Source organism: Planococcus citri, chromosome 1 (genome assembly GCF_950023065.1).
Source record: "Planococcus citri chromosome 1, ihPlaCitr1.1, whole genome shotgun sequence".
Taxonomy (NCBI): Eukaryota; Metazoa; Arthropoda; class Insecta; order Hemiptera; family Pseudococcidae; genus Planococcus; species Planococcus citri.
Window position 1 is genome coordinate 15,083,276 of NC_088677.1, and position 18,880 is coordinate 15,102,155.

Below are 18,880 nucleotides of genomic sequence, written 5' to 3' on the forward strand. Positions count from 1 at the left end.
CCATTTCTCACAATCTTCACGTGAAATTGCATCAGTGTAAGAAACTGGATCTTTATTTATAACAGCCTGAACATCTCCATGATCTTCAAGTAAGGCCAATGCAAGCAACTTCTGATGAATATCAGACTTAATTTCTTCCTTCTCAGAAAGTATCTTTTTCGCATCTAATCTAGTGAACGGTTTATTCAAACTAGTCCTTTTCAACGCCTCTAATTCAGAAATCTCATCAGAAAACCATTCATAATAATTCAACTCATCATCAGGTAAAGGAATAGCATTCATTTTCAAAATTTTACTCACATCTTTATAGACAACACCTCTATTAAGTCTCACATCACGGGTCTTGACAATCTCACCTGTTTGAATGTCTAGCAACTTAAAGCAATTTGATTCATAACCAATCAGAAAATACCTTTTCAAGTTCTCTACTGGAGACTCTTTCTGAACATAAGTACGAGACTCAAATTTTCTCAGATCACTTCTTTTCAAAACCTTTCTATAAGCCAAACATCCAAAACGTGCCAAATGATTAATTTCATTTGTATCTCTGGGATCAAACTTGGATAACGGAATCTCAAAATTTATGCCTTTATGACAAGTTCTATTCAACACATATGTGGCTGCTTCTACAGCCAAAGGCCACAGGTTTGCTGGAAAACCTGAATCGAGCATAAAACATCTCACTGTGTTTTGAAGTTTACGATTCCATCTCTCTGACTTTCCATTCAATTGTTGAGTATAGGGAGGTGACACATCAATCTCAAATTTCTCCCTATCTTTGACCTTCAACATTTCACCTAAAGTATACTCTCTAGCACCATCACATCTCAAATAACAAATTTTCGCATCATGACCTAATTTATTTCGAGCACTCACCAAAAATTTCTCAAAATAGCCAACGACCTCATCTCTAGATTTCATACAATAAGTATAGGTGTACCTTGAATACTCATCAACGAATGAAACAATGTAACATTTTCTCTCTGGGAAGCTCACTGGCTTAATTGGTCCCATAATATCTGAATTTACGATTTCTAACGGTTTCAAGGCTACTCTCCTATTATTCTTAAAAGGTAAACGAGCCATTTTGCTAGCAATACACACCTCACAATCCAGAATAGAATCATCAAAATTAATATTCTCAAGTTTCTCATGAACAGTTGCCATTTTCTTTAAATAGGTTCGAGAAATATGACCTAAATTTTCATGAACTTTGAAACCTTCAGACTTTTTCAAGACCTCAGGCGTCTTGTTATCAACCAGTCTGAACTTTTTCTTTTCTATCACATCAGGTTCATCATTATGATCATAATTTCTCTTTCTAGTGCACACACCACTCATTATAAACTTCGTTTCATTGCAAAATTCCAAGATTTGCTTCTCATCACACAATTCAAATTCAACAAACCATAAATTATTCCGATATACGCCATTGATTATAGTTTCATTTGTCTGAGGATCAAATATACGCACCACTTTTGAATTCAGTAAAACTGAATAACCCAAATCAGTAAATTTTCTCAAGGATAGTAAATTTTCACTTCCTTTATCTGAATATAGCACATTGCTAAGTACAGATACTTTGTTTTTCTCATCACACACCAATACATCACCACATGTAGTAATGACCAAATTGCTATCATTACTCGCACCTATTAAGGACAGCCTATTGTTTGGCTTCCTAATATTAATCAACGCATCTCTATCTTTAATTAAATGTTCGCACGCACCACTATCTGCGATAAATGAGATCAACGACTTACTTTTACGTTGAAGCTGCAGAAACGCACCACCTATATTATTTTCTGCCAAACCTGCTTCATTTCGGTCGTTTACTCTATCTGTAAAATTTTATTTCTTTTTAGTTATAGCAGTCTCCCCCTTCTCCTGAGACCGCTTAAATTTTCTTTTCATACCTGTTCTTGGCGGATTATTCGAATCAGAGGACGTTCCTTTACAGGATGACGAAATATGCGTCGCATACCTTTTACATTTATAGCAAAATTTTATACCGCTATTAGGGTCGATAGGACACTCGTGAGATTTGTGTCTGTTTGCGCCACAATTATAGCAATGTTGCTTTGGATCATTAAAGAAAGTCCTAGGCTCATTTCTAGGTTCATTTCTTTGAAAACGTCCAAAACCACGTCCACGTCCTCCTCGTCCAGATTGTTGACCTCGACCTCGCCAAGAACTACGCCCACGACCTTGCCAATCACAATTAAAATTTTGACCACCAGAATGGTATCCACGACCACCACGATTGCGACCATGAAACACAAACGCACCCTGTTCACCTGAAACATTTGATTTCCAGGTTCCTTTATCCTTTTCGTTTGCTTCGAACCACAAAGCTAATTTGCATAGTTCCTCATAATTTTTAGTCAGAAAACGGTTTTCAGCAGTAAGTTCAAATTGATCGTATTCTTCACGCACAGCTATGATGAATCGATTACACTTTGCTGAATTGTCAAGGGAGCTACTTAACATTTCATACTTTTCGACAGCTGCCTCAAACCGAGCTGCAAAAATAGCTACAGACTCTTTACGTTTGTTAAACCTAACATCTTCAAGCTGCTTAAGTAGAGTTGATGAAGTAGTGTTAATTTCTGCGATTCTAAATTCACGAATTTTGAGGAGAGCCTCGTAGGGATCTCGAATGCTGATTATTTTATTGTGATAAGTTTCATCAATACGATTGATCAAAATGTGTCTCACCTTTGCCTTTCTCCTCTGAGTCTCAGTCTGAGTGAAGACTCGAGGAGGGGGTGTCGTAGGTTCAACAATATCCAATAAATTCAAGGCGGACAACTCACTCGTAAAATTATCATACCACACGTCGTACCTTACATGGGAAGTAAGCTTATAATCCGTTCTAATATTCAAATTAACGCTACGCTCACCGTCTGCTTCTCCGGGGTTCATGTTTCGTAACAATTCGCTATTCTGCTGTATCAAATTTGAAACCAAGTCAAGTAATTGATCTCGAGATTGATCTTGAGGAGGTATTGAACCACCTCTTCCATCTTGACCACGACCTTCACCTTGGTCCTGACCTCGATTACGACCTCTACCAGATCTCAACATATCTGAAATATTCGACGAATCAATTTATTCAATTTATTCAGATTCAAAATTTCAAATTTCCAACCTCAGCTTTTGTATATGGAACACTCATAAACATCAGCTACACGTATTCTCAACTCAGCCTCAGTATAAGGAACACTCATATACGTCAGCCATACGTAAGTAATGTGCTCAAACTATTCAACTGTTTCTCAAATTTGCTCATATGTCAAATTATTCGATATTTTTCTCTGATTATTCAAATTTAGAAATCACATTTAAGGTCACTCGTAGATTGATCATCAAGGTATGAGTGAATGCATAGAACCCACTCAAATTCTATATCCAATGATTTCAGACTGTAGGTAGGTATATGGAACACTCATATGTCTGAACCAAACAGCCATCTATCAAAAACCAAAATTCAAAAATCCTAATTACACGAACTCGAAAATTAAATTTATCAGCTCAAGACATGATATCAAACTAGACTCTTATGTTCTAGTTCAGTAAATTCATAGCAATCTACACAGCTCAAGATACGATACCAAACTAGACTCTTATGTTCTAGTTCAGTAAATTCATAGCAATCTACACTCAAAATTTGTTCCAGTAAATTAATTATCATAAATCCGAAATTCAAAGACATGCACATATCAAAAATTCAAAGACACATCAAAATATTCAAAGTCTAAATAATCAATATCGACTCACCCAACAGTTGATAAGAATACTTCGAGAAATGCGTAAGTACGTCTTTTCTATACCACGAGAGCACAGGAGCACAAGAGCACAATACAAGTTATCACCTTCACCAGGTAGCACAATATAAAAATCGTATTCTCATCTCAACTCTGTGCTGGTACCTTGCAGAGGTTGCAGCTGCAAGTTTCTTTCCACCCCTTTTTATCATTTCTAAAACTAGACGATATTTTTATTTTTCATTTCAAATAATTGTCAAAAATCGACATATTTATGGCTTGGTACCAAGTCTCGCATCTCACAACAAATATACAATATTCACTGCATCGTTACATTTATTCTAGAATAATAGGATTTTATAAAATCAATTTCCGTTCTCACGATGCGTACTGCTCATTAACTAAAGGCAGTAAAAATCAACGCACCTTTCCCACGATGCGTACTGCTCATTAGGCAGTAAAAATCAAAACAGTAAAAGTCAACGCACCTGCACATGTGCCCGCATCTCATATCTCTCAATTACCATACGCGTCTCATACGGCCAAACAAAAAATAAAGTCGTAACATCGACTGCGCGCTTCGCATCTAGTAGGTACTCGTATTTACATACTCGACACTATCAAGGGCTGTGTCCACGCCAGGTACAAACAACGCTGTTAAAAATAAAAAGGCCGCGTCTCGCCATCTCACCAATGTACCTCTCGTACCTACTGGCCATCGCATCTAACCGGCAAGTTTATCTAATAAAAGATAACGTTGACAAAAGTAACTAAAACCCTGTACCTATCACAGGTAGTAACTTTGTCTACGGCTGCACCAAGGCCGCATGCCGCCACCACACCATATCGTTAACGTTTTAAAATATCATCCGGGGGTATGTCCATGGGGGTTCCCCTTCGTAACGCATCTTGGTGCCTACAGCTAGGGTAGAATACCTTACGCTGCTCTATCAATGTGTATAACATGCACACATTTACGTACCACATACTAACACACCAATATGGCCATATAAACGCACCTTAGGTAGGTAGGTACCTATCATTCCCACGAATGTGCACCTTACGTAGGTAGGTACCTATCTACACACATACACTACATAATAGATACGTATCTACGAGTACTTTAATTCACATGCTACATGCAATATAATCTACAATATATGTACCTGCCTAAGTTGCAACTTTAGAGACTTCTAGTAGGTAGGTAATTAATCAAGCAATAAGTAAATGAATCGAAATAATCATACCCATCATGTACATAACGAAACAATTATAAAATGAAACGATCATACCCATATGTCAATTGTCCAATGTGCCAAGTGCCAATTTCAATCTTCGTATTCGTAGGTATCCGCGGCCGCTTTTACGTAGCATCTTGTCTCATCTCTGAATATTCGAATATTCGTTCCGGGGGGATACTCCGGCTGCCTCCACCATGTTGGAATAACTCAAATCGTATGTACTCGCGAATCGTAACATTATTAAATAAAAACACCATCGGGGCTTAAAGCCTTTATTTATGAATTAAAAAACATCGCGTCTATACACACGTACATATAGCCAACTTCTATACGCACGCAACACAATACTACAACTGGTTCTATATAGCTAACCAGCCAGCCGCGTACGTATACTCGTAGGTATACAGTCGATCATCTGGGAATACATAGGGCGTGGCTAGTACAGTATAGTACAGCCACGATCTAACAATTTTTGAATAATCAATTTTTTTATCACTTTTGCCCTTGCAAATTCAAGTTTTGCTAAGTACACAATTTTCCAAAAATCAGAAATTTAATAAACATAACCAAATCAATACAGGGCTCTAAAAAAGAGTGGAAATTGAGAAATTTGAATTTATGGGATGGTTTTAGACAAGATACAACTCATCCAAATTTTGAAACTGACCCATAAAAAATTACACCATACCCATGGCAATCATTAGACCTTTTCTGAAAAAATGGGGCCCTCCTGAAAAAAATTTCGGGGCCCTCATAAAATTTCTGCAATACCACTTTTGCAACCTCTGGGCGCCACTGGAGTTATTGGCTCCCATGAATTCGTGTTCACCATATTTGAACTTTCAATAGGGATCGACTAGAAAAATTGACTCCTTTTAGGAATACCTCTATGGTAATTTTTCACTTTTTTTGGAGACTTTTTGTAATTTTCCAAACGTTTTCAATTAGGTACCTATATTTTTTGTAAATTACTGATAATTTTTGCTGAATCACTATCTGTTGGGGAAATTAAGTACTTAGCCTTACTTACTGGTAATTTTTGGTTAGACGGTATTTTAATATGATAGTAAACAATAAGCGGTTGTGTAACCATTTTCAGCTCTGATACCTATATTTTGTAAATTACTGTTAAATTGGTAAATCACTGGCCACTCTTGCAGAATCACTAATTATATACTTAGCAATTTTTGGTCAATTTCTGATAATTTTTGGAAAATTTTTGGTACCTGAAACTTGAGGATAAGTAACTAAGTAAGTATTAAGTCTGAATGGTAAGTACTTAAGAATAAACTAATTACAGGTTAAAGTCACACAAACTCTTGAAAATAACTTTCCAACATTTTTCTAATCAAAAAATTAGCTGAAAAATTTAAAATTTATTAAAAAATGATCTTTCCTTCTTAAACATTTATTGTTTCTTAACCTTAATCTTCATTTTCGGTATCAAATTATCATCGATGTCTTGTACATAAGTGGTAAACTAATTGGACTGATTGGTTTCTATCATTGTCAGTGAAATAGGTGCCTTGGAATATCTCACGTATTACATCCACTAAATTGTTCTTATCATTAGGGTTCAATAAAGCCAAGGATAAAATAAGGAAAATGGTTTTCTTTTGCACTGATATCATCTCAAAAACCATCTAGAATTAACTAGATATATTTTCACTTATCGCCACTATTTTTTAGAGTTTTTATTGATTTTAATCACGAGTTGTTTTTTTTTCAATTTGTAGCCAATCACTGAACAGTACTGTATTTTGGTGAGGCCAATCAGCTGTGATTAGTGTTTATCATTGCCAGATGGGAAATTTTTCAATTTCGAATTAGATTGTTAATGTTTTTATTATTCGTCGATATTTTTTCATCAATAAATTATTCATTCAACATGCTTGCTAGGTAATTGCTTTTGGCTGTAATCAAATTTACAACAAAAAAAGTACTTAAAAAGTAACTAACAAGAAGCAAAAACCCTTTTTCAATCAGCAAATAGCTCGATCCTTTGTCTCTAAAATCGTATACAATGATGTTTTCAATGCTGTAACTTCCCCCAAATTGGAGTAAGTCAGAACAATTTATAGGTATTTTATTCTACTGAGCGAAAGCTACTGTGACAATTTTGCGCTCAAATTTTTATCATTGATGAAGAGCCCTTATGGGAACCTACATCTACATAATAAATTCGATCCATATTCATTCATTTATAGGAGAGTAACAGCTGGTCAAAGTTGAAATTGTGAAAAACTAGTTCTGACTTACACCGGTGCACCTTACAAAAAACTTGAAAAAATTGTTAGTAGGTAAAAAATCACGTTTGTGAAAAATTTTATGTGATGGAGATTTTACAATATTTTTTTCGTCATATCAAGGGTATGCAAGTATCACCACATTTTCTCTGTCATCTCTTTATTAGGTTGGTAAAATTGTTGAAAAAATCAAAACTCATCAGAAAAACAAAAAAAACACAAAGATTTATTGTAAAAATAAGTACTTAGCCTAAATTGTTTTATATCTAATTAGGTAATATAAAGTTAAAAAGTAATACTTCCTTGCAATCAGTACTTCCAGAGTTGATTATTGAGCTACTTCCATAATTTCTTACGTCTTGTTTGGTAATTTTTCATTTTTTTTGCGTTTTTTTGTAACTTTCCAAATGTTTTCAATTCTTGCAATTTTTCAATTATCAAACAGTTTTTCTTTTTTTAAAACGTTTTTTAATTTTTTGGAATTTTTTATACCTTACTTTTAAAACAAAATTCTCCAGGTTTTTTCAGCTTGATTGTAGGTATTTCTGAATTGGAGAATGGAGATTCAATGAGGGAAATAGATAGACAAATTATTTTAAAACTTGAAACGATTGATTGATTACTGATCTTTTTGAGAATACATGTTTTTGTACTTTCAATGAACATGTGTCCATCCTATTTGAACTTCAATAAGGATATATCTACCAAAAAAAAAAAAAAAAAAAAAAATGTTGTCCTATGTGGGATTGGAATACGTGACGTAAGAGAACCGAAGGTGGTTATTCAATGGTTATTAACCTGACAAGTATCTTATCACAGTAGGTAGCTGCAGTTATGAACTTAGTTATATTATTTGTCAGTTGCACAGGTTTACAAAAGTAGCTGTAGTTGGTACCTATCTTGACATCAGGTTAGCTGATAGCTTCAAAATGGTTATCACTTATCAGACTACCTACATATTTTTCAACTATACCATGCATGGACTCGGGTTACTTTTACACACACAAACCACCCCCTCTATTGAAGCATTTTGCCAAAATCTTAAAATTCCATGTTCTGATTGGTCAAAAGTAATGAAAATTTGGACAACTTCCCTGAGTTTAGGATGCAACTTTTCAATTTTTTTTTCACCGAAATCTATCTACTCATTGAGCTCTTTCCAATGGTGCATCACGTGTCAACAGGTGAATAGTCGTTGCAGAGCCTGCAAATAAAACAATTATACTTACCAACTTGCGGATTCAAAACATGAAAAGTGATACCTTCTTGCAATCAGTATTTTCAGACTACATATGTATAAAAAAATTAGTTTACTAACAAAGGTTTAGGATGCAAATTCCTGGTAATTTTTATGGTAAATTCATAGTAATTTTTCTTGTAAATTACTGGTAATTTTTCTAGTAAATTACTGGTAATTTTTCTAGTAAATTACTGGTAATTTTTCGAGTAAATTACTGGTAATTTTTCGAGTAAATTACTGGTAATTTTTCGAGTAAATTACTGGTAATTTTTCGAGTAAATTACTGGTAATTTTTCGAGTAAATTACTGGTAATTTTTCGAGTAAATTACAGGTAATTTTTCGAGTAAATTACTGGCAATTTTTCTAGTAAATTACTGGTAATTTTTCTAGTAAATTACTGGTAATTTTTCTAGTGAATTCTGGTGATTTTTCTAGTAAATTACTGGTAATTTCTCTAGTAAATTACTGGTAATTTTATTTTTTAGTAAATTACTGTCAATTTGAATAAATTTGTGATTGAATCGTTGGTAACTTTTATCAAGTTACTGGAAATGTTTACTGAATTACTGGTATATATTTTTTCAGTAAATTATGCCTAGTCGTATATTTTTTGCCAATTGTCATAGTAATCTTTGGTAAATTACTGACAATTTTTGAGGAATCACTTAGGTGCCTACTTATACGTATTTGGGAGATTTAAATGCTTGGGTTGGTATACTTGTAATTTTCGTTAAGTAAATTACTTACTTGCTTACTTTTGATTTTTAGCAAATTTTTTGTCATTTCCAGCTGATGCCGCGTTTTATCTTTTGTAAATAATTACTGTTTAATTGGTAAGTTACTGGCAATTTTTGAGGAATCACTATGTAGCAATTTTTGTTCAATTTGTGATGATTTTTGGAAAATTTTTGGTATGTAAATTGGGTAATTTTTGTAAATTGCCAGTAAAAATAATTGTAGCAAATTTTTCACATTTTGAGTTTTAATTCGCTAAACTTTAGGATATCAATTCTTCCTATTAAGGACGTGAGAAAAAACTAAGGACTGGCTAAAATTACACGAAATTCTTGAAAATAACTTATCAACATTTTTTCAAGCAAAGAACATGTCCATGGTTGGAAACTTTCCTTGCAGAGAACACCTTAGTTCCTATTTTCATTGTGAAATACATACCCACCCCAAAGGGCCCTCTAAAATAATGCTCTGTGGCCTCTGTGCATACTTATAAGAAAAATGTGAATCTTGGGATGTGCTGGGAGATTGTGAGAAGAGGGGAAGGTGTTGAATGTATGCTTAGTGCCAATAAATTTAAAAACACTAAAAATTTGTTCAGCTGAATAATTTTTTTAATTAGGTAGGTAAGTAGATAATAATTGAAATGAATGATTTCAATGGTGCATCGTGGCAATAGGTGAATAGATAGTTGTTACAGAGCCTATCCGCTAAGCAAGAAACCCATTACAACTTGGGGATACAAAAGATACAAGTAAAAAGTGATACCTCCTTGCAATCAGTATTTTCAGACTATGCATTGCTTGGAAAATTACATTACATACGTTTTTGGTTTACTGGTAATTTGTTTGGTAAATTAGATACTGGTAATTTTTTTAGGTAAATTACTGGTAATTTTTTTGGTAAATTACTGGTAATTTTTTGGTAAATCACTGGTAATTTTTTTGGTAAATTACTGGTAATTTTTTTGGTGGGTTTTGGTTTTGGGATCAAAATTTCTTATTACGGTTTTGGAATTGAAAAAATTGTTTCGGTTCTGGGATGAATCGGTTCAGGTTTTAGGATTTTCATTTCAACCAATTTAAGCCCAAATTGACCAATGGACCCTGCAAAGGGCCTAAAAAATGGGTGGTTTTGACATGGGCAACCCGATGGTAAAATTATTTCAATGTTTTAAATGCATATTTTGCTCAATTCGTCCAGCAATTTCTATTATAATCTGAATGAATGATGATAAATGATGTGAAATGACAATTAAATCTGTGAAAAAATCAAAAATTTGGAATCTCAACAGTTCCAGGATTGTTTTGGGTTCAATTTGTTTTTTTTGTGGGGGTGGGGGGTTATAATTGCGAGATTATTGCGAAGAAATGGGTTTAGATTTGGTTTACATATTAGGTTGATGTTTTTTAGTAGGGTTATGAATTTTCGGATTTCAGAAGGGATGCTTGGGGTGGTCATTGAGTTTGGGTCTATTTGGAGAGATAGTCTTACTTATTGGCTGTAATATCGATTTCAGGATTATTTCTATTTTGGGATCAAGAAAAATGACGATTTTGGTTTTCGGGGTGGGTTTTGGGATTGGATTTGAATCGGGATTTGATCGGTTCCAGTTTTGGGATCGTTTTGGACCCACAGCTAGCTCTGAGTGGATTACCGGTAACTTTTCTAGTAAAATATGTACCAGTACCTTTTCTAGTAAATTACTGGTAATATTTCTAGTAAATTACTGGTAATTTTTCTGGTAAATTACTGGTAATTTTTCTAGTGAATTACTGGTAATTTTTCTAGTAAATTAGGTACTGGTAATTTTTCTAGTAAATTACTGGTAATTTTTCTGGTAAATTACTGGTAATTTTTCTAGTGAATTATTGGAAATTTTTCTAGCAAATTATTGTCAATTTTAGTAAATTTATGATGATTTTTGATATTCAAATTGCTGGTAATTTCCATCAAGTTTCTGTAAATGTTTGCTGAATTACTGGTATGGTATATATATTTGTTTTTGTAAATTATACCTAGTTGTACATTTTTTGTGAATTACCAAAGTTAGTAATCTTTGGTAAATTACTGACAAAGTATACCTATTTGGGAGAATTAGTAGGTACTTAGGTACTGGTAATTTTTGGTAAATTTCCGATGTTTTATAAATTGCTTACTTACTTATGACTTTGAAAATTTTTTTGTCTCCGAGGTCGTCAACTTCGTAATGTTCTGTAAATCTGTTACAAAAATATAAAATAGGTTTAGTACGAAACCTCATAACATAGAGATCTATTATTCAATTTACATCGATCTCGCTTCTTCAATGAGCGGGTTTATTGCCATATGAGGAATATCAGTGTCTCGAATAGCACCTACAGGTGCTTCAGACGACTTCTCCATCGTACAAAAGCAATTTCATAATGTATCCAATAAAAATTACTCTCCTATATTGAATAATTAACTAATTATGAATTTAATTTGTAACTGTTTCAGCCGATAGACGTATCAAATTACGAATCTCCTCACGGTTACTGCGTCGTGTACTCGACATCAGACAGAGAAAGCTTCCAGCAAGCCGAAGTTTACCTGCAGACGCTCTGGAGGACGGATTCAATTAGAACGAAAGCTGTTATATTAGTTGGAAATAAGACTGATTTAGTTCGTATTAGAGCCGTATCTTCGGAAGGTACGTACCTATTATCTGTACAATACACGCATCAATTTATTAGCTCTAGCTTAGCTATCAATAATATACGTATGTACCTATTTCTATTTACAAGTACAGTACCTACCTACGTACGTACAATATCTTGTCTATTGGGTCGTTGACATAGACCATATTATTATTGTGGTGTTTGGTCGAGTCGATAGTGGAATGATAAAGTACTCGTACGAATGTTTATGTTTAGCTAGGGTTGGTCGACGATGAGATGGTTTGTCTCTTTTCGACGCTCGACGTCGCTGTATATTCTAATGCAATTATATGGCAGCGAGATACGGACATTCGATCCGATATACATGTTACGCGTGTAGGTATAGGTGTACTTTATAATACGATGTTGCGGTTTTGTTATCGTGTCAGATGATGAGGAGAGGTATACTATAAACAGTAGCCTGCACATGGTGTAGAAATACGAGAAAATCCACCGATTTTAGTAGTGGTATGTTAACGTATTTAAATCCGCGTTACATTCAGCTAACGTACGAATAATTACTTGTCAGCTCTGGGTAACGAGTGAAAACAAATATCTCTATGTACGTAGTGTTCTATGCAGTATAGAATATCGTGTATCGTATACTTGTACAGTAAATGGTACCATTACGATGAGTTTCAATATGGTACATGTAACCTATAGGTACCTACGTTTAGATAGGTTAGGTTAGGAACGATTAGGTATAAGTACACTGGAGCGAATATAAATAAAATCGATATCGTTTCGCCGTATATGTCTTGACATTTAAACGTTGCACAATACGTCTAACGAGTGGTAGTAAGGTGACATTTAACTATGTGATTGAGAAAACAAAAAATATGTGAAATAACACGAAACGTAGGCAAAACGTGTGGTAATTGAAATGTGAGTTGAGAGTAATGCACTTGGCCGAAGTGCGAAGAAAACCCGATAAATTCGAAGAAAATACTTTACCTATGAATACTCAGAACTCTTCGAAGTACTTCGGGGTCATTTACCTTTTCTTTGTCAGTGTGAAATATTCCATATTCTATAATCATAAACTGGCTGTATCGAAAATGAAAAAATAATTCATTTTTCGTGAAAAGGAAAGGCTTTTGACCAAATCATGTTTTCAATAATGAAAAAATTAATGAAAAAAAGACGTGGGATTTTTGACCAAAATCAGCACAGATCTTCATTTCGAGTTGAAAGTTACTCAAAAAAATTTCAGATCCGGAGATGTCCCTGTAGGGGAGAAATGGGCCTTCAAAGAGTATTTTTGAAAAAATTGCGGTTTTTTCGCTCCTGTCGCTACCCAACTTGTATCGGGAAAAATAGCCCAGTCCTAAATGAAAGCATTCGTACGTATATATTTGGAATTCTGCATCGATCAAATGCTATTATCATCAGAATCCAAGACAACTTTTAGGGTACCTACCACTGAGCGGTTGAAATTTTGCAAATCGATTATATTTAAATAAAATAGGTACTCATATTTTGACAATTTTTTCTTCGCGAATATTTCGCATTAATTTATCAAAATTTTGAAAGATATTATACCTGAAACTGAGAAAATATTTTGGAACGCGGTGGTGTCAATTTTTTGACCATTACTGCCAACTTGCAAAAATTGAAAATTTTATTGGTAAGTTTTTGGATATTTTTCTTGATGTTTTTTTGAAATTAGCAGACCACCACGTTCCAAAACACTTTCTCCAGTTTCAGGGAAGATATCTTTCAAAATTTGGGCATAATGAATGCGAATATGTGCGAACAAAAAATTTTCAAAAGACCTATTTATCCAAAAATAAGCGATTCGCAAATTTCCAATTGCTCAATAGTACCCTGAAAGTGATCTTGGATTTTTACGACAACAGTATAGCTCGACACAAAATCTCAAATGATAGGTACTTTTTTTTTTTTGGCTCCCCATAGTAACGCACCTTGTTTTATTTTCAATCGTTATCTATGGATCATCGCCGCTCTTCTTATTTACAACTTAACTTAACTTTAATTAACTTAACAAAAACATTCTTCTTCATAACTTAAACTAAAGGTAACTTATTCTGTCCGGTTGGTTGGCAGCTCGGTTTCCTCTTCGTCCACTCCGCTGCCAGCATCCTCTTTGCTGGTGACTGACTCGTCCGGTGGTATTGTCTTGATCAGGGTTTCTGCAAGCTCTGCTTCCTCTTCGTCCGCTTTGCTGCTGGCATCTTCTTCGCTTGGGTCGATGATTTGCAAGTTGGGGTAGCATCCCTGGCCCACGCACCTATTAGATGATAGGCCAGATCTCACTACTCGCTAGCTCCTGCTGCTTTCGGATACTTGATCATGCAGCCTCGCTTTCGCTCGGCTGGTGTGTCTTCACGGTCGATGCTTTCCTGGCGTAGACTGAGAATGGTCTCCCTCCCTGTCCAAGCAGCTCGGGCAGTTCGCAGGGCCATTCATCCAACATCAGGGCCTGCTTGAGCCGGTCTCTAGCTTCGTTGTGTCTTGGACACCTCCACACGATGTGAGGAGTATCATACTTTCATTTTAGATTAGGCCAGCTTTCTCAATGGTTCCTCTTTGAGAGCTCCTATTTCTCTCCTTTAAGGGTACCTTACCTACCTCCGAAGTTGAATTTTTTTTGAGCAATTTTCAACTTAAAATGAAAATCTCTACTGAATTTGTTAAAATCCGTGACTTTTTTTTCGCGATCCACCTTAAAGTTAGGTACATAATGTTTGCCATACCTATCGTATGCTCGAATTGCCTCCCATGGCCAAAAAATTGGGAATTGTCCACCCACCCCCCCCCCATAAAAATATCTATAGATATTAATAAGGGTGGATTGAAAAAATTAAAGCTTACTTACGCAAATGATTCCCTCTCGCCACTCCCTAACTCAAAACAATAATTTTTGGGATTGGTCAACATAATTATCATTACTTATTAAGTTCGTAAAAAGTTGAGATTGGAAGACGAAAGCTCAAGCAAAAATTGCTTCAGTATTCTACCTGAAAAGGTTTGGACCTTTTAAAAATAAGTCAGAATGAATTTGACAAAATTAAAAGCTCACCCAACAATTATTGTCCCCTCTCCCACTACAAATTAGTAGAGAAGAATTCAAGAAGCAGTAAGTAACTTGAACCATAAGAATATTCAAAAGGAATAAGAAAAAATCAAAATTTTAGCGAAATGAGCAGAAAGCTGAAATTTTGTAGGCTCTCTATTTTCAACCATCTAAATTGATTTAAAATGGTTTGAGTTAGGTATTTCGAGTAATTTTGGACCTTTAAGCATATTTATTTTTTGAAAATCAAAATTTCCTCTAAATTTTGCCTGTATAAACTTATTATTTTTGAAGGTAACGATTTCATTATTGTGACCATAAATTTCAATTTTTTTTAGCCAAAATGAATATACCTAAATGCCAATTTTACGCTCAGTTGAAGATTTTGACGCAATTTCATGGATCGCAAGGATATTTTTTATTGACATCACAAAAATTTTCTAAAAAAATTACCGTTTTTTGAGTCAAAATGATTCGGTTCTGGACCCAAAACAAAGGCCATTGCGATTTTTGAGTTAAACCCCACATTTTTTTCTCTAGGTAGAATATTTATTTCATAATCTTTGTTTTTATCTTAACGCTTGAATCGTGTTTTGTGAATCGGGAGGGGGATTTTTACCCCCTCTCTTTACTCAGTGCACTTGAAGTGAAATCAAATACCGTTATGTCAAGAGCTCGATAGTTCGAACTTCAAATGCATATTTGAGGCCAGGCAGGAGACTATTCCCTTTATAGCCTCGTTTAGTTCTGAACACTCTTCCTCTACCCCCCCCCCCTATCTTCATCAAATTGAGAAAATCGAAGTATTCAAGTTTCTCTCCCTATTGCACAATTATGGATAAAAAAATCATTTTCATTTCAAGTTGAAAAATATTTTTTTTTAAGAATAAAAAATTGAAAAAAAGTGTGGAAGCTTTTTTAAGAAAAAAATCGAAAGAATTGTCCTCTAAAATTGACAGTTTTTGGAAAATGGTTGTCAAATTGTTTTTTGTTTAATTTTCTAATTTTTTTTTATTTTGAGGGTTTCGCAGGGTAGAACCAATACTACCTACTTGGGGGACAGATGAGAGTTTTTTCTAGAAAGGATTATTTTTGGAAGATGTATTTGCAAAAAAATTCATTCAATAAAAAATTTGTTTGTTACTTTTTTTTCTATTTTTTCAACTTTTTTTTACCTAAAACCTAGTTGTAGGGAGTTCGATAAAGTCGCCCACAAATTACAAATTTTGAAGGGAAAAAATGAATTAAATTCAAAACAGAAGTGGGTAACTAGGTAGGTAAGTCAAAAATTACATATGGTTTTAAAAAATGCATGAATGTTGAAAAAACTGAATGAGTTACGAATAAAAAAAAAAATTAAAATATTAGATATTGAAATTCGAATTTCCAAAAATACACGTTATTTTTTTCATTCAGCCACAAGAGGCAGACGTACGATATGGTTCATTTTTCCAATTCCATAAAAGCATACTTGTCTACAGTTTTCAACTAGAAAAATAATGTATCGTGAAAAGTACCAAATAAAAAGTGAAAGATAAAGCGAGACGTCACTCGATTCTAAAAATGGATGGTGAAATAAATTAAAATTTTTTCATCTTCGATCAAAACTTGGAAAGCTCTTGTGCTTAATTTCTCCAGAGTCCTTAAAAAAAAGAAATCAGTTACGTAAGAATTTGAGAAAGTTTTTAGAGAATGTAGGTAGGAATTGAGTCGACTAGACAAGCAGGTAAAAAAATCTTTCCAATTGAAATATCCTAAACAATGAGAATTCTGTGAATTTTTTTGATGATTTTTATAAAAATAAGGTAAATTTTGTGAGTTTATGATGTTTTATCAAAATTAAAGTTGGGTTTGTTTCAAATTTCTGATCTCTGTTCTTCTTTCTCGACTCTCCACCCCCCTCTCAAAACACAAAAAATATTGAAAAATATCATTCCTGAAACTGGGAAAATATTTTGGAAGGCAGCTTGATGTCAATTTTTTGTCATTATTGCCACTTAAAAAAAAATAAAAAAAATTCATACGTACTCAAGCTTTTGTCTATTTTTTCCAATTTTTTAAAATCGTCAATAATGACCAGAAAATTGGCACGTGTACGAGTAAGTATAGCTGTATTTACTCCATCACTTGACAACACAAAAAATACCTATTTTCTTTTATTTTTTCAAACAACCTGCACGAGGCTTCGAGAAAACCCTGCTCTAAAATATACCTAAATCGATTACCACAAAGGAGAAATTTATTAATAAAGAGTGACGAAATTTTCGTTCCAGTCTTTTTCGCACCACGTTCTCCCTCCATTTCAATATCGAATTCTCTAAACCGTAAATACTTAGATATATTATACGAGAGACCGAACGAAGGAAGGATGAGAAAAAAAATTACATATACGATGAAATAACGCACCTCTGCGATTCTGCGATGGTGGAAACTATTTTTTCCAATTTTTTAAAATCGTCAATAATGACCAGAAAATTGGCACGTGTACGAGTAAGTATAGCTGTATTTACTCCATCACTTGACAACACAAAAAATACCTATTTTCTTTTATTTTTTCAAACAACCTGCACGAGGCTTCGAGAAAACCCTGCTCTAAAATATACCTAAATCGATTACCACAAAGGAGAAATTTATTAATAAAGAGTGACGAAATTTTCGTTCCAGTCTTTTTCGCACCACGTTCTCCCTCCATTTCAATATCGAATTCTCTAAACCGTAAATACTTAGATATATTATACGAGAGACCGAACGAAGGAAGGATGAGAAAAAAAATTACATATACGATGAAATAACGCACCTCTGCGATTCTGCGATGGTGGAAAGAACATATAACTCGAGATAAACTCGCGTCAAAAACGTCAAAGTTTTTAAATTTATTGTAAACTTCTTTACTGGTAGATATATTAAGTATATTTTTTTCTATCTGGATGTTTGTGTTTTGTGTTTGTGTGTTTTTTTATATTCGGTAAATAAAAACAATCAAAGAAGAAAGTTTTAAATTAAACGACGCGCGGGATTTTTTTTTCAACTTTACTATATACTGTGCTGGGTGGAAAATACGTATAAAGAAAGCGAGTGATGTGTTGCGTTGGTATAGTCGTTTAGTATAGGTATATAAACTTAGTATGATAGGTAGTTGAGTTGTACGGATAATACCTGAGTAATCCATCACTTTTGTTTGTTCAACGATTTATTCGGACTGGGGTTTCGATAAGTCTAGGATATTTTTCGATAGAGTGAATCTCCTTCCTTCGTTTATAATGTGTGTGAGTTATTTGAATTTATTATTATTTAATATGTATTTTCATAAATATGGAACTATGGGTCTTGTGAGAGGTGATTGCTGCTTTTAAATTTTTCGAGAGAACTTCCCTTTGAGGCCATATTTTGATTTGAGGTATTTTTTCCTCCAAGTTTGGGAATTTATGGAACTGTTCTAAATAAAATTCAAGTTGCTCGATGGTGGCTGAAATTTTTATCGTATGGTTCTTTGAAGGGAACTGACCCCCCCCCCTCACCATCTCTCTCTCTGAAGCCAATTTTGAAGTCAAGTGAGTCTAAAAAATATTTGTTTTCTTTTCAAAAGCTCAACCAAGAACTGAAAATGCTAAAGAGGGATACCTACAGAGGAGAATTTTTTCTCTTTATCGAGGGTATTCAAAATGTAAAAACTGGCATCGGTTTCACGTGTTCTGCTCAAAGACACGTGCATGGTTCAGGATTGGTCGACGAGACGATCGACTCTCCCATACACAGTACCTATATGTGAGGATGGGGGCTTCATTAAAATTGACATATTTGCATATTACTCTCAAAATATATACCTACCTCAAACCTAATACCACAGTTTACCGCAAACAGCCGAGTAATTCGTCGCGGTTTGACAAAAAATAAAGTGAAATAAAAAATAATACTACGATAGGGTTTGTGTGTGCGAG

At 34.2% G+C, this 18,880-nt stretch overlaps 1 protein-coding gene across 2 annotated transcripts in view; it reads left to right on the forward strand.

The window, feature by feature from the left end:
• LOC135847977 (uncharacterized) overlaps positions 1–18,880 on the forward strand; it is a 746,225-nt gene that overhangs the window by 715,558 nt on the left and 11,787 nt on the right. For both annotated transcript variants that reach the window (XM_065367729.1, XM_065367736.1), the window contains one exon: positions 11,706–11,898. In XM_065367729.1, the coding sequence (XP_065223801.1) occupies positions 11,706–11,898 (193 nt within the window). The remainder of the gene's footprint in view (positions 1–11,705; positions 11,899–18,880) is intronic.